Source organism: Herpailurus yagouaroundi, unplaced genomic scaffold, assembly GCF_014898765.1.
Source record: "Herpailurus yagouaroundi ecotype Mexico unplaced genomic scaffold, PumYag 197, whole genome shotgun sequence".
In the NCBI taxonomy this organism is placed as follows: domain Eukaryota; kingdom Metazoa; phylum Chordata; class Mammalia; order Carnivora; family Felidae; genus Herpailurus; species Herpailurus yagouaroundi.
In genome coordinates, this window is record NW_024412428.1 from 1,493,050 (window position 1) to 1,507,691 (window position 14,642).

At 41.3% G+C, this 14,642-nt stretch overlaps 1 protein-coding gene across 4 annotated transcripts; it reads left to right on the forward strand.

The window, feature by feature from the left end:
* The first annotated feature begins 8,607 nt into the window (after window positions 1-8,607).
* Window positions 8,608-14,642, forward strand: SAP18 (Sin3A associated protein 18). Of its 4 annotated transcripts, none has more exons than XM_040448003.1 (4): window positions 8,608-8,934; window positions 9,092-9,201; window positions 14,034-14,156; window positions 14,416-14,642. In XM_040448003.1, exons 1-4 carry the CDS (start codon window positions 8,623-8,625, stop codon window positions 14,570-14,572), a joined length of 702 nt encoding a protein of 233 aa, XP_040303937.1. In that variant the 5' UTR covers window positions 8,608-8,622; the 3' UTR covers window positions 14,573-14,642. The 4 variants fall into 4 exon arrangements, with proteins under 4 accessions (XP_040303937.1, XP_040303938.1, XP_040303939.1 ...); XM_040448004.1 differs by having other exon boundaries at window positions 8,608-8,928; XM_040448005.1 differs by having other exon boundaries at window positions 8,608-8,916.

A 14,642-nucleotide genomic window follows, 5' to 3' on the forward strand; every position in this document is an offset into this window, starting at 1 on the left:
CAAAAATGAATAAACATGTTTTAAAAAATTAAAGATAAGCTTACAAAAAAGAGCTAACAATTGTAAATGTTTATGCCCTCAACTTGAAACACCAACTATATAAATCAATTAATCACCAACATAAGCAATCTTATTGATAAGAATATGGTAATTGCAGGTGACTTTAATACTCCACTTACAGAATGGGCCGATCATCTGGGCAGATAAATCAATAAAGAAACAATGGCCTTGAATGATATACTGAACCAGATAGACTTGACAGATTTATTCAGAGCTTTTCATCCAAAACAGCATTCTTCTCAAGTGCACGTGGAACATTCTCCAAGATAGATCACATACTGGGTCACAAATCAGCCCTCGATAAATATAAAAGACTTGAGATCATACCATGCATACTTTCAGATCACAACACTATGGAACTACAAAAGACCCTGAATAGCCAAAGTAATGTTGAAAAAGAAAACCAAGGTGGGAGGCATCATAATCCTGGACTTTAGCCTCTACTATAAAGCTAATCATCTACTAATCATCAAGACAGTATGGCACTGGCCTCAAAATGGACACATAGACCAACGGAGCAGAATAGAGAACCCAGAATTGGACCCACAAATACATACCCAACTAATTTTTGACAAAGTAGGAAAGAGTATCCAATGGAAAAAAGACAGTCTCTTTAGCAAATGGTGCTGGGAGAACTGGACAGCAACATGCAGAAGAATGAAACTGGACCACATTCGTACACCATACACAAAAATAAACTCAAAATATATGAAAGACCTAAATGTGAGACAGGAAACCATCAAAACCCTAGAGGAGAAAACAGGCAACAACCTCTTTGACCTCAGCTGCAGCAACTTCTTACTCAACATGTCTCCGAAGGCAAGGGAAATAAAAGCAAACATGACCTATTGGGACTTCATCAAGATAAAAAGCTTCTGAGTAGTGCTAAGAAGTAGTCTTTCTGCTCCTACTTTCTGGAAGAGATTGTAGAGAATTCATATAATTTCTACCTTAAATGTTTGGTAGAATTCACCAGTGAACCCATGTGAGCCTGGTGCTTCTCTTTCAGGAGGTTGCTAGTTATTGACTCCACTCCTTTAACAGATATAGGTCTGTTAAGAAAAACTATTTCTTCTTGTGTGACTTTTGCTAGAAATTTACTTTTTTTTTTAAATTTTTTTTCAACGTTTTTTATTTATTTTTGGGACAGAGAGAGACAGAGCATGAACGGGGGAGGGGCAGAGAGAGAGGGAGACACAGAATCGGAAACAGGCTCCAGGCTCCAAGCCATCAGCCCAGAGCCTGACGCGGGGCTTGAACTCCCGGACCGCGAGATCGTGACCTGGCTGAAGTCGGACGCTTAACCGACTGCGCCACCCAGGCGCCCAGAAATTTACCTTTTAAAATATTACTTTTCATTTCTAAAGTAAATATATGCTTATTATGAAAAATGAGTAAAATACAAGAGAGTAGAGTGTCTCAGCTGCAACTCTGACCAAGAAGTGAAGTCTATTTCTCCACTTCCTTCATTTTTGTCATGGCCTTGTGACTTGCTTTGACCAAGAGAACGTGGCAAAAGTGAAGTTGTGTAGCTAATGAGCCAAGTCTTCAAGATGCTCTTACTCTATTGGAACCTTGAGACTATGATGTGAAGAAGCCTGAATTATCCTGGTAAAGACACATGACCCAGCACTATTACCTACCTGGGAGGCAAAGTCCTTAGAGATCAGATAATTACAGTGGCATGAGGGAAGCCAGATGAGACCAGAAAAACTGCCCAGCTGAGCCTGGCCCAGATAAAATGGCTGGTGTCTTAAGCTTTTGTGTTTTCAGGTGGTTGTTACATAGCACTAAGAAGATAATTGATACAGTGATCAATAAATATGAACTGATATAATTCTTACCATATAAATCTAAAAGATGAGAATATGACCTTGAGATAGTTACCGAGGCACTTTAAAATGTCTTTTATCTCTCTCTGTCCCAAAAAATAAACGTTGAAAAAAAAAATTAAAAAAAAAAAAATGGGGCGCCTGGGTGGCGCAGTCGGTTAAGCGTCCGACTTCAGCCAGGTCACGATCTCGCACTCTGTGAGTTCGAGCCCCACGTCGGGCTCTGGGCTGATGGCTCAGAGCCTGGAGCCTGTTTCCCATTCTGTGTCTCCCCCGTTCATGCTCTGTCTCTCTCTGTCCCAAAAAATAAATAAACGTTGAAAAAAAAATTTTTAAATGTCTTTTATCATTTTTTTTGGTTTATTTATTTTGACAGAGAGAGAGTATGCACAAGTGGGGGAGGGGAAGAGAGAAGGAGAGACAGAATCCTAAGCAGGCTCTGCACCATCAGTGCAGAGTCCGATGAGGGACACAAACTCGTAAACCTCGAGATCATGACCTGAGCCTAGATGAGAAGAGTCAGTTGCTCAACCAACTGTGCCACCGAGGCACACCTGTCTTTAATCATTTAATAGATACTTTAGTGTTGGGTATATACAAAGGCCTGCCTTAAATTTTACGTATGGTATTACGGTATCAATACCACGAAGACATCTATCACATGCATTTCCAAATCTCAAAGAACTGACACGTTATTGGAGATCTTTCTTCATGTGCAACCTTAGAATCAGGGCCAGAAGAGCCACCCAAGTCTCCCAAAGTATCACTCCTTCTAGATTTGATATTTAAATACCTAAACCAAATACCTTCCATAGCTTTTTTTTTTTCCCCCCCAATTGAATAATGCTCTCGGTATTTTGCAGTGATTTAAGATGAGCCCATATCTGGGGCACCTGGATGGCTCGGTCAGTTAAGCATCTGACTCTGGATTTTGGCTCAGGGCATGATTTCATGGTTCGTGAGATTGAGTGTGTGAAGCCTGCTTGGGATTTTCTGTCTCTCTCTGCCCACCCCTCCCCCCTCACACTCTCTCTCAAAATAAATAAACTTAAAAAAAGATTAGTGCATATCTATTTGAATGTACATGATAATGAATTGGCAAGGATGTATGATTAAGTACTCATGAGAGCAATGCTATTTTTTTCCATGAGATTTTCACGAAATCAGCTATCCTTTGGCAATAGAGGCAATTGACAGGGAATTAGCCTCTTAATTTGCCCCCTTGCCTCTTTGCAAAAGATGATGCAGTCTACATAATGATGAATATAACGGCTCACATTTGTTGAGCGTTTAGTTTATAGCAGCATTTATTCCTCATTAAGTATTATCCTAATTTATGGATCAGGAATCTTTGACTCAGAACAGTTAAGTGATTCAAGATTAACCAGCTAGCAAGTGACTAAGCGAAAATTTAAATAAAGACCTATCTAAATTCAAAGACTAAGATTTTTAAGCATTAATTAAGCTTTTTAAAACTATATTTTAAGTTTTTAATTTATTTTGAGAGAGAGTGCGAGTGGGGGAGGGGCAGAGAGAGAGGGAGAGATAGAGAGAGCAAGAGAGAATCCCAAGCATACTCCGTGCTGTTAGCACAGAGCCCAATGCAGGACTCGATCCAACGAATCATGAGATCATGACCTGAGCCAAGATCAAGAGCCAGACGCATAACCAGCTGAGCCACCCGGGTGCCCCACCATTAAGTAAGCTTTTTAGTTGCTCCCTACAATTTGCTTCTGGTGAATATGTTGTCGACACTGCAGACTCTTGAGGATGAGGATGTCTGTTGAAAACCGATTATCAATCTAATGATTCAAAAGCTTAAAGTAGGGGTAAAGTGAGAGATATTTCAACCCTCTGAAATGCCAATGTGCCCTCATTCCCTTGGCTTAAAATGTACTGTAAATGAGATGGTTCTCAGAACAACCTGAGAAGCTAGTTAAAAAGTGGATTCCAGAGGCGCCTGGCTGGCTCAGTCAGTGGAGTGTGCGACTTTTGATCTCAGGGTTGTGAGTTCAAGCCCCACGTTGGGTGTAGAGATTACTTAAAAACAAAAGCCTTTAATTAAAATAAACAAAAAAAGTGGATTCCCAAAACCATCCCCCAGAGCACATTTTAGTGGGAACAGCCTTTACAAACACTGCCTCTCTGGTTTTAGTGTGAGCAATGACTGAAGGGGTGACACAGAGACCAGCTAGGAGTGTCAGGACTGGCTCATGGCGGCGGCATTGCTTTTAGGGCTGATGCCAAGCAGGCATGTATGCTTATTTGTAAAAATACAACTTTTAGGGAAACATAAAACAATGTATCTTCTAAGTAGTAATTATACTGCTTCTAGGCTTAATTTTTCTAGGAATCGTTATGGAAATTCACATATTTTTGCTACTCTTGGTAACAAGCAGATGCTTTACTGAGAGTATTTACATACACTTCTGTCCAAAAAAAGAACCCATAAATATTGTGCTTATAAATGTCATATACCTAGTCTCCCACAGATGCACCTGAAGAGATTTTAAAAAGGTTTCATAACTCCCCAGAAATATCCAGATTTACAACCCACAGCTTTTGTAAAAAAAGAGTCAGAAAATTTTATGAAAAATATATTCCACTAAATCTTTTCCAGAAACAGTTTGTACACGTTCATGAATATCTGTTTCCTGCCATCAGAAAGCTGTCCTTCTGAATCTCAACAGCAGAAAAAGCCATGGAGGGGCGCCTGGGTGGCGCAGTCGGTTAAGCGTCCGACTTCAGCCAGGTCATGATCTCGCGATCCGTGAGTTCGAGCCCCGCGTCAGGCTCTGGGCTGATGGCTCAGAGCCTGGAGCCTGTTTCCGATTCTGTGTCTCCCTCTCTCTCTCTGCCCCTCCCCCGTTCATGCTCTGTCTCTCTCTGTCCCAAAAATAAATAAACGTTGAAAAAAAAATTAAAAAAAAAAAGAAAAAGCCATGGAGTTATAGTGATTGACTGAGGCAGATTCTATAAAACTTCACCTTACATATTTCTGATTTTAATTAGGGTAATCTACTTGCGCCCTGATTGAAAATGCCAAAACATGTTTCAGAAGAAGAGCGAAGAGGACGGGCGGAGACACATATCTCAAATGTTCATTCTTTAAACATTTTTTGTTGTGGCAAAATATAACGCGGAATTTGTAATTTTAACCATTTTTAGGCACACAATTCAGTGGCATTAAGTATATTCACAACGTTGTGCAATTATCACCATTATTCACTTCCAGAACTTTTCATCGTCCCCAGGAGAAACTCTGTATCGTTAGACAGTAATTTCCCATCCCCCCCCCACCTCCCCAGGCCCAGGTGACATTTATTTTACTTTCTGTCTCTCTGATTTTCCCTATTATGAGTGCTTCATATGCGTGGAATCATACAATATTTGCTCTGTCGTGTCTGGCTTATTTCACTTGGCATAATGTTTTCAGGCTTTATCCTTGTTGGCATGTATCAGTACCTCATTCTTTCTTAAGACTGAATAATATTCCGTTAATGTGTATCAATTCATCGGTTGAGAGACACTAGGTTGTTTTCACCTTTTGACTATTGTGACTAATGCTGTTATGAACACTGGTATTCAAATACTGATTGGAGTCCCTGCTTTCAATTCTTTGGGGCATATACCTACAAGTGTAATACTCATGCGTGTAAATTCTAAAGAGAACAGCCACATATACTTAAATATGATAATTTGTGTTCAGAGCTGGATCTAGAAGCTCAAGTAGGTGGATTGAAGCATGCTGAAAATCCACCTTAACTTCTAAACTGTACCTGCGGTTCCACTGCTTCAAGGTACTGGGAAATTCTGTTTTGATGAGGGCCTGTCATTTGGAAAGGTCCAAATGAGAGCTTACGTCTAAGAAACTCCCCACTATGCCTCCCCACTATGCCTCCCCAATAATGCCAATAATACGTTGTGCGGGTCTTCATTTCCCCACTTTCATTGTTGTTCCTTTAATTGATTGATTACAGTGCCCTCATGTGTCTATATTTTTATACTATGGAAGTTTTGAAGTAAGTGATGGGGAGAAAGGAGCATATTTGTGATGAGCCCTGGGTGATGGTCGGAAGTGTTGAATCACTACACTGTACACCTGAAACGAACATGACACTGTATGTTAACTGGAACTAAAATAAAAGCTTAAGTAAAAAAAAGTAAGAAAATAGAATCATAAAACTGGGGAGAAAATTTAAAGATCTTTTTAAAAACTGAATATTCACTTCATGCAAGGACCCATCTTTAAGCAGTTAAAACACTTTTTTTTTTAACAGAGATCTAAATCACACACACAAGAGTATTTAAAACGTATGGCCACAATGTGACCAATGAAGCCCCCCCCCCCCCCCGCCACAAAACCCCTCTAGTGAGAAAATGCTAGCTAGTCCATTAGAAGCTCCTTAGGTGCCCTTCATAAATTGCATTACCCTAGCTTACACTCAGAAGTAACACTGTCCTGAATTTAGTGTTAATCACTGCCTTGCTTTTCTTTATAGTTTTACCACTTTGTGTTTGTTTTCCTAAACAGCATTTGGGGGAAGGGGGGAGAGAAGGTTCCTATTTTTTAACTTTCCATAAATCGAATCCTATTGTATGTATTGTTCTGTGACTTGCTTTTTTTAGTCTACTTTTTAAATAAGCATATGGATGCATTCATCCATTTTCAAATCTTTATGAAATTTCATTTTATGAATATATTCTGGGTAGACATTCAGATTTTTTCTAGTTATGAAGAATAAATGTTTCAATGTTGTTCAACATGTTGCCTGGTGCTCACATGTGACTATTTCTCTGGGTATACAAATACAACTGTATACAAATACAAATACAACTGGTATCTTAAGTTGTGCATAAAGCCAATCTTTCTAGGTAACACCAGTCTTTCCACAGTGGATGAGCGTGGTCTATAAGAATTCCATTTTCTCCATATCCTTGCCAGAACTTGGTTGTCAGATTTTTACATTTTGGCCAATCTGAGTAAAATGTAGTTGTGGTTCAAATGTGCATTTCTATGATTATTCACGAGATTGGGCAGCTTTTCAAATGTTTACATGTAATTTGTGTTTCTTCTCCCCTATGAAATGTCCATCATGACTCGTGCCCATTTTTCTAATGGACTGTTGGAAAATTTTTTTTTTTATCAATTGATAGGCATTCTTTTGGGATGGGCTTTTTTTTTTAAATAGCAAGATATAGTATTCATACAGAAGAGTATAAAACACAAACATACTGCTTAAAGAATAATTTAAAATCTAACAACTGTGTAACCACCATAAAGGTAAAAAAAAAAAAAAAAAAAGAATGTTGCCAATACTTCAGAAGCACCTTCTTTGCACACACCCCCATCACCGTACTCTTCTTTTCTCAGAGGTAATTCCCATTCTGACTTCTGTGATTAGTTCATTGCTTTTCTTTTTATAGTTTTATCACCTGGGGATGCATCCTGAACAGTATAGTTTAGTATTGTCTGCTTTTGAATGTTATGAAAATGGATTCACACAGTATATATATTCTTCTAGCTCTGATGCCATATAGCCACTATGATGTTTGCAAAATTCCTGTTGTTTCATAGTTGTAGTTTCATGCAGCTGTAGTTCATTTTTGTTGCCATACGGTGTTCCATTGCTGTTCGGCACTTTTGTTGCTGTACGGTATACCGTGAGCCACTGAACTCATGATTCATTGTACTCATGATGGAACTGGGGTTGTTTCTACCTCTTTGTTCTTACGAACAAAACTGCCAAGAACATTATTGTAATGTCTCTGCATACACTTCAGCAAGATCTTCTCTAGGGCATATACCAAGGAGTGGAATTATAGATCTAAAGTATACATATATTCAACTTTACTAAATAACCCTAAGCCACTTTCCAAAGTAGGTATACCAGTTTACACATTCATCACCAGCATCGGAGAATTCCCATTAAGTCTGCCAGCAAATGTCAGAGTTTCTAATTTTTGCCAAGCTAGTGAGTGTAGTTTGTTTCGAACCAATCAATTCAAGCCAATTACTATGGTTTTAATGCATTCCCTGGATAATTATTCCTGAGCACCTTATATGGTTATTGGCCATTTGGAATTCTTCATTTTAAAAGCACCTGTTCAGTTATTTTGCCCATTTTCTATTGGGATGTCTGTCCTATTCTTTATATATCTTGGACACTAGTTTTTGCCAATCACATGCATCACAGATATTTTTTCCCACTCTGTGGTTTATGTTTTTCTTTCTTTATGATGAATTTTGAAGGTCAGGTTTTGTTTTGTTTTTCCAATTTAGTCAGATTTATCAATCTTTTCTGGTTAGTATCACGTATCCCAATCCATAGGTCACGAAGATGGTTTATATCCCAAAAGCTCTAGTTTTGCTGTTCATTTTCAAGTCTTCGATCCATCCGAAATCGTGTTGTTGTGGTGGGGGAATGGCTCACTTCACTTTTCCCCCATACAGACAACTATTCCGTGAGCATTTACTGTTCAAGGGTGTGTTACACAACTTGTTATTCCTTTACTAAAGAGTTCGATACTTTGCTAATAAAGTCATGTTTTTGCTTACTTACCTCCTGTACCACTCGTAAGAGTTTTGTGTTTGTTAACTTATTCATTACATGCGAAAAGTGCCACCGTAGGCTTCTTTGGCCCGTGAATATTTCAGGTAATAAATTCCCAGGCTACCAACGGCCTGCGAACGACCGCCTCCCTCAGAAGCTCCGCCCCGCGGACGCCAATGCCCGCCTTTTCCCTGAGGACGCAACACGCAGGCGCGGCCGGACCCGAGCTCCCGCGCCGCACAATGAGTTGCGCCTGCGCCGGCAAACGCCCCGCCCCTCCTCCTCTGGTCCTCTATAAAGCCTCGAGCTTCTCCTCGCGAGAGACTTCGTTCTCATGCTCGCTGCAGGGGTCGGAGGTCAGAGCGAGCGTCTCGCGGGCCGTAGGAGGAAGATGGCGGTGGAGTCGCGCGTTACCCAGGAGGAAATTAAGAAGGAGCCGGAGAAACCGATCGATCGGGAGAAAGTATGGGGTCCGGAAAGAGGTGGAGGTGGGCCTGGCGGGGCGGAGAGCGCGGCCTGTGCCCGAAGGCGGCGGTATTCAAGCTCCCCGGGCGGTTCGGAGGCCGCGACGCCTCCGGAGGGGAAGGGAGCTGTGGGCTCGCAGCCGCTTTCTTTAACTTCTGCCCTTCCTCCTTTCGCCCCCAGACGTGCCCGCTGCTGCTGCGTGTTTTCACCACCAATAACGGCCGCCACCACCGAATGGACGAATTCTCCCGCGGAAACGTACCGTCCAGCGAACTGCAGATCTACACTTGGTGAGAGTGCTGGGGCCGCGGGGGGCGCGGCCCTGGGGGGCGGTCGGACATTAAGTAATTCCCTGTGCCAGGAAAGAAGTGTCCTCCGTGTTTTCGCTTTTTCCCCTCCACTCGGGGCCTTTGGGCCCAGCTCTCAGAAAGTTGGAGGTTTTACCTGGTAGGTAAAAGGGGCCTGTCTTGTAACACCTTTAAGGTTCAAACTTTTTTGAGTTGTGAAGAATTGACAGACCCAAGATTGCTGTCGCTTGTTGTGGCTGCTGGGTACAGAAATAATACGTAAAGAAAATGCGGCGGCCTTCTTTAAGGGGCTCATGGTCATGGGATAAAGGGAAGTAAAAGGAACTCATGGGATATTTATCCTCGAGAGAATTTATGTGTGATATTAATCCTTAGGTGCCATGCGTTTAAAAAAAAGAAAACAAAGAAAAAACAGGTCGATTTTTGATCTGGTGCTTGATGGAAAAGATTGCGATGCGTGTTCAGTAAAGCCTGCCCCTGAATATTTCTCTCATGGGTGGGTACCTTCCATACCCCCAAGTCTGTCCGGGGCCAGTACATACTGCAGACATCTCTTTAGTGCTGCACGTATTTCCTTAGTTTCACATCATAATGGCTGTTTAGTAGCAGAAAAAGGTTAACAACTCTTAAAACGATGCCTTTATTGTGATAAAGATATATGTAGCGTTACATTTGCCACCGTAAGGACTCCGTTGCATCAGCTATATTCACATTGTGCAACTCTTAACCTGTTAGCAAAGCTGTTTCATTTCCCCCAACAGAAGTTCTACACCTAATAAGCAGTAACTCCCCATTCCTTTCTTCGCCCTGGTAGTCTGTATGAATTTGCCTATTCTAGATATCTTAAACAAGTGGACTCATAACAGTGTTTGTTGTGTTTGCTTTATTTCACTTAGTGTGGTATTTCGTTCTCTTTTTATGGCTGAATAATACTTCCTTGTAGGATATACCACGTTTTGTCCACTTATCTGCTGGTAGGCGCTTGAGTTTCCATTTTTTGGCTTTTGTGAATAATGCTGCTATGGACCTGGATCTGTTTAATCCCTGCTTTCAATTCTTTTGGGTATATACCTAGAAATGGGACTGCTGGAATGTACAGTTATATGTTTAACTCTTTGAGGAGCCACCAACCTTTTTCACAGCAGCCGCACCATTTTATAGTCCTGGAAGGGTATGTAATTTTAAACTGTGAGCCCAGCACAGTACAGCTTGATTCTTTAAACATTGGGACCTTATTTGTCTTTTTGGAGGTACCCTGTAGTGTGCTTCCAGTTCAGCATCATTCCAGGATAAAAGTTCTAGGGAGATTGATTTAATTTACAGGGAAGAACTGTTACTAAAGGGTTGATGAAAATCTCTATTCAGAGATGAAAATGTATGCTTCTTCCAACAAACAAGAGTTCCTGTTTGCCGGGTGCTATGCTTAGATTCTGAGGGTATGAAGTAAAGAAGGTATCGTGGTTTCCTACAGGAAGCTCAGTCTAGTGGAGAAGGCCCATGAAGAAATACTAAGTATACTTCAGGGTGAAGATGGGAGCGTGAGATTTTACCAAAGACCTTCTGCTCCTCATCCAGAAGAAAAGTTACAAAAAAATTCTTCCCTAGACTGTCCTGTCCTTAAAGTACAAGCAAATAAGGAAAGACCACCTATGTTGTATCTCAAAGTGACGGCCAAAGACAGATTCTGAAAGACTGAGTAGTTGGTGTCATAGTAGCACAGAGCCCTGCCCCTCTGCCTAAGAGCAGTACTGAAGGAGGATGAGTGAATAAATCTTGGGACTTCTTGATTTGTACAAGTAGACTGAGGGACTAAATAGGCAGCCCTAAGATAAGTCTAAGAAAGAAGAGTGCAGTCCAGAAGACCCTAGCAGAAGCAAACTGAATGTGCCAAAGCTCAGGGCACTGTATGGAGTTGGGGTAATAATAAAAAGCCAGATGCCACGGGAGTGGTAAATCTTCTGTGCTTGTATGGTCATTAAACAGGTTATTGAAAGAGAAGTAGTTAGGTAAGCTGTATCAGGGTTCGGTCAGAAAAACCGAACCAGCAGGAGATCTGCATGAAGGGCTTTGGTTCACATAATTATGGAGACTGCCTAGGTACCTAGATCCCGATCTGTAGGGCGAGCTAGCAGGAAGGGCCAGGCTGGAACTTGAGCGGGAGCTAAAACTGCCCACAGCAACCTGGATTTCTTATTCAGGGAAGCCTCCCGTCTGTTCTTAAGGCCTTTCAACGGATTGAATCGGGCCTACTCTGATTGATTGAATGAAGCTTACTCAGATTATCTGGGATAATCTCCTTAATTTAAAGCCAACTGGTTATAGACTTTCATCACATACACAGAATACCTTATAGCAACACCTACATTAGTGTTTGATTGAATAACTGGGGCTGTAGCTTTCCCACATTGACGCATAAAACTGACTCTTACAGTCACACAGCAAAGTCTCTTCCCAAGAGAGCTCTTTCTTCATCCATGCACTCAAGCTTCGGACTGGTGGTCAGAAAGCAACGCTTGGCATTCCCAGCTATTAGTTTAGGGAGACGGTCGTCGGCAGGTTGGAAGCTTGTAGGAGATTTACCGTCAGAACTGATAACGGATGTAAACCAGATTCCCTCAGTTCGTTAGGACAAGATGACAGTATGGGAAGTATTTTTAGAAAGGAAGAAAGAACTCTTTGTGGTGCACAGCATTAGTATATAAGGTGTGCCAGGGAATAATTAACATCAGGTGAAAATAAAGGTCACCTCCAAGACTGATTAAAAAATCAGCTTGATCTCAGACTTCATGGGGACAAAGTTAAAACAGGCAGGGGAGTTGTTGCAGAATAGAGTAGAACTCTGACCGTTAAAAAAGAAAAAAAGCTACAAAATTAGGAGGTGATAGGAGGGTAGCAGTGTGACTCTTTATCTGAAATTTTGTAATTCCTTCTATTTTACTTGTTTTTTCTTCTGTTAAATTCAGTGGTGAATTTCGTTAAAAATACGTATAATATTTGAAGAATGAATTATATTTTTGAATTATAACTTCATAATACATATCAAGTATAATGTGCTTGATAATCTTCAAGGTTTTTTTTTTCTGCCTCATTGTGTATGTGTACAAGAAGATGCCTACAGTGGTGTTAACATCACTGGTCATTTCTGGTGGGTGAGATTTGGGATATAATTTACTGCATTCGTGCATGCAGCTTTTCCTCCTCTGTAAAGTGTGTCAAGTGGAGAAAGGCAGTCATGCGCAGCTTCTCGCCCCATCCTTGCGTGGCTGCATAAGAGTGTCCTGGGCCTGGAGCTTTTTTACTTGTTTGTTCGTTTGTTTTCCCCAAAGAGATAAGAACCCTCACAGCCTGGTGCTGAACAGAACCCTGTTCTGGGTTTGCTGTGCCGTTGTCTGGCGCCTGACCGGCCCCACTGCAGTGTCTGTTCCCAGGGGTCCTTTACCTGCAGCACAGGAAGGGTGCGTGCAGAGTGTCGGCGCATCAGCTCCAGGGCGAGACCTGCTGGCGCTGAGGGACCCGCACTCTCAAGCCAGTCTTGTGTTGTCTTTTCTCTGTGCAAGTAAAGCACCGTTCCCTCCGTGGTCTGTGTGAGCCGGGTCCGTCTGGGCAACCCCAGTACCCACACAACATGCAGTAGGTTGACATCCTGGGCCTACTGCTCCTGCTGGAAGGCACGGGTGTGCTCTGTGCCTCCTCCACGTGATTGGACTCCTCCCCTGGAGGTGGGAACAGCTGTCCCTTGTGTGACAGAAGTTTTATACAGAAACGTTTAAAAACCGAGATGGAGAGGAGTTGAAGGCAACATATACGGAGTTCCGTAATGAGGTGGAAATAAGGCAGTGGTGGTGGGGAGTGGAGAAGACGATTCGATCTGTGTTTAGGAGGCAGAAACAACAGAGATGGGAAGAACTTAACAGTGCTTTTAGGCTTATGACCTGAGCGGCTGAGTCGGTCTTGGTAGTTTCAGTGGTAAGAGGGCAAGGGCATTGTTCTGGGGGTGATGCTTTTGAAGAGTGTCTGGTGTCCTTGTTTCATCTTATAGCACCTTATAGGCAAAGTTGTTTCAGTTCCGCATCATCCATTAAGTTCTGAGTTCACATCGTTTCAGGGCAAGAATATGTATTGTCAAAGGAGCCTCTGCTTAGTCTAAAGAAAATTTCATGTTTCATTGGCCTTCTGGCTCCGTCATCTATAGAACTCTTAAGATTCCATCTTAGAAAGAAAAAACGTTACACCTTTACAAAAATGCTTTCCTGTCATTGAGTCTAAGATGCATTTCAACTTTAGACATGATAAAATGTGGAAAAGTATATATGCTTTAGAAACAAGGAAATACAGTTATTTTAAGTGTTTAGGTTAATTTGGATTAGTTATTCTTAAGGAGGTAAATCACTAGCCCAGAAAGACGTTACATAGCAGTGAAAGATAGCAGGTATAATCCCTTAAAGTCCCTTTTGGCACTAAAAGTCTGACTTTAGTTCATCAAAATTTCAATCATTGAGGCTGGTAAGGGGCGTTTATGGGGCAAATAGTATTAGCCGCTTTAAAATTAAGTATAGGGGGCCCCGCTGACTCCGTCGGTAGAGCTTGTGACTCCTGATCTCAGGGTTCTGAGTTTGAGCCCTGCGTTGTGTGTTTTGAGAATGCTTAAAAATAAAATCCTAAAAAAAATAATAAGTATAAGACCTTGACAGCCTCAATTCTAACAGGTCACAATCCAGACACACATAATTAACTCATTATATGTCAATATCCTTGCTATATTACTGTTATATTGTTGATTAATCAAATGTAATGTTTTTTTAAAAAAAATTCAGGATGGATGCAACTTTGAAAGAACTGACTAGTTTAGTAAAAGAAGTCTACCCAGAAGCTAGAAAGAAGGGCACACACTTCAATTTTGCAATTGTTTTTACAGATCCTAAAAGGCCTGGCTATCGGTAGGTAACTTTTAATTTTTTAATTCCTGTAATCTTTTTGGCTTTGATATGTTTTAATTGATAGGGATAACCCCTTTTAATGAGCCTCCTATTGGGCAGAAAATAAATTTATATTATCTTAACGTCTGGTTCAGCTTAATGTAGTAATTAATTTATAACTGTGCCATAAGATAACGGAGCGAATCCAGTCCAGTGTTTACTTTGCATATTTAGCTTCGTTGGTCTGTGATCCATTAACAGTTGGTCTCCTTTTCTGCAGAGTAAAGGAGATTGGCAGCACCATGTCTGGGAGGAAGGGGACTGATGACTCCATGACCCTGCAGTCGCAGAAGTTCCAAATAGGAGACTATCTGGACATAGCAATCACCCCTCCAAATCGGGCACCGCCTCCTTCAGGGCGCATGAGACCATATTAAATTTTATTTACTATTCCTTGAATTATTTTTCGTTCAGTTATGTAAAATAAACTTTTTCCTCCCCTCGTCA

What these genes read in the sequence shown, in the direction of transcription:
- SAP18 (XM_040448003.1), top strand. Translation starts at nt 8,623, where the DNA reads ATGCCCGCCTTTTCCCTGAGGACGCAACACGCAGGCGCGGCCGGACCC. An exon ending in GGGTCCGGAAAGAGGTGGAG is followed by an intron (nt 8,935 to 9,091) that starts GTGGGCCTGGCG and finishes TTTCGCCCCCAG; the next exon opens with ACGTGCCCGCTGCTGCTGCG. An exon ending in GAACTGCAGATCTACACTTG is followed by an intron (nt 9,202 to 14,033) that starts GTGAGAGTGCTG and finishes AAAAAAATTCAG; the next exon opens with GATGGATGCAACTTTGAAAG.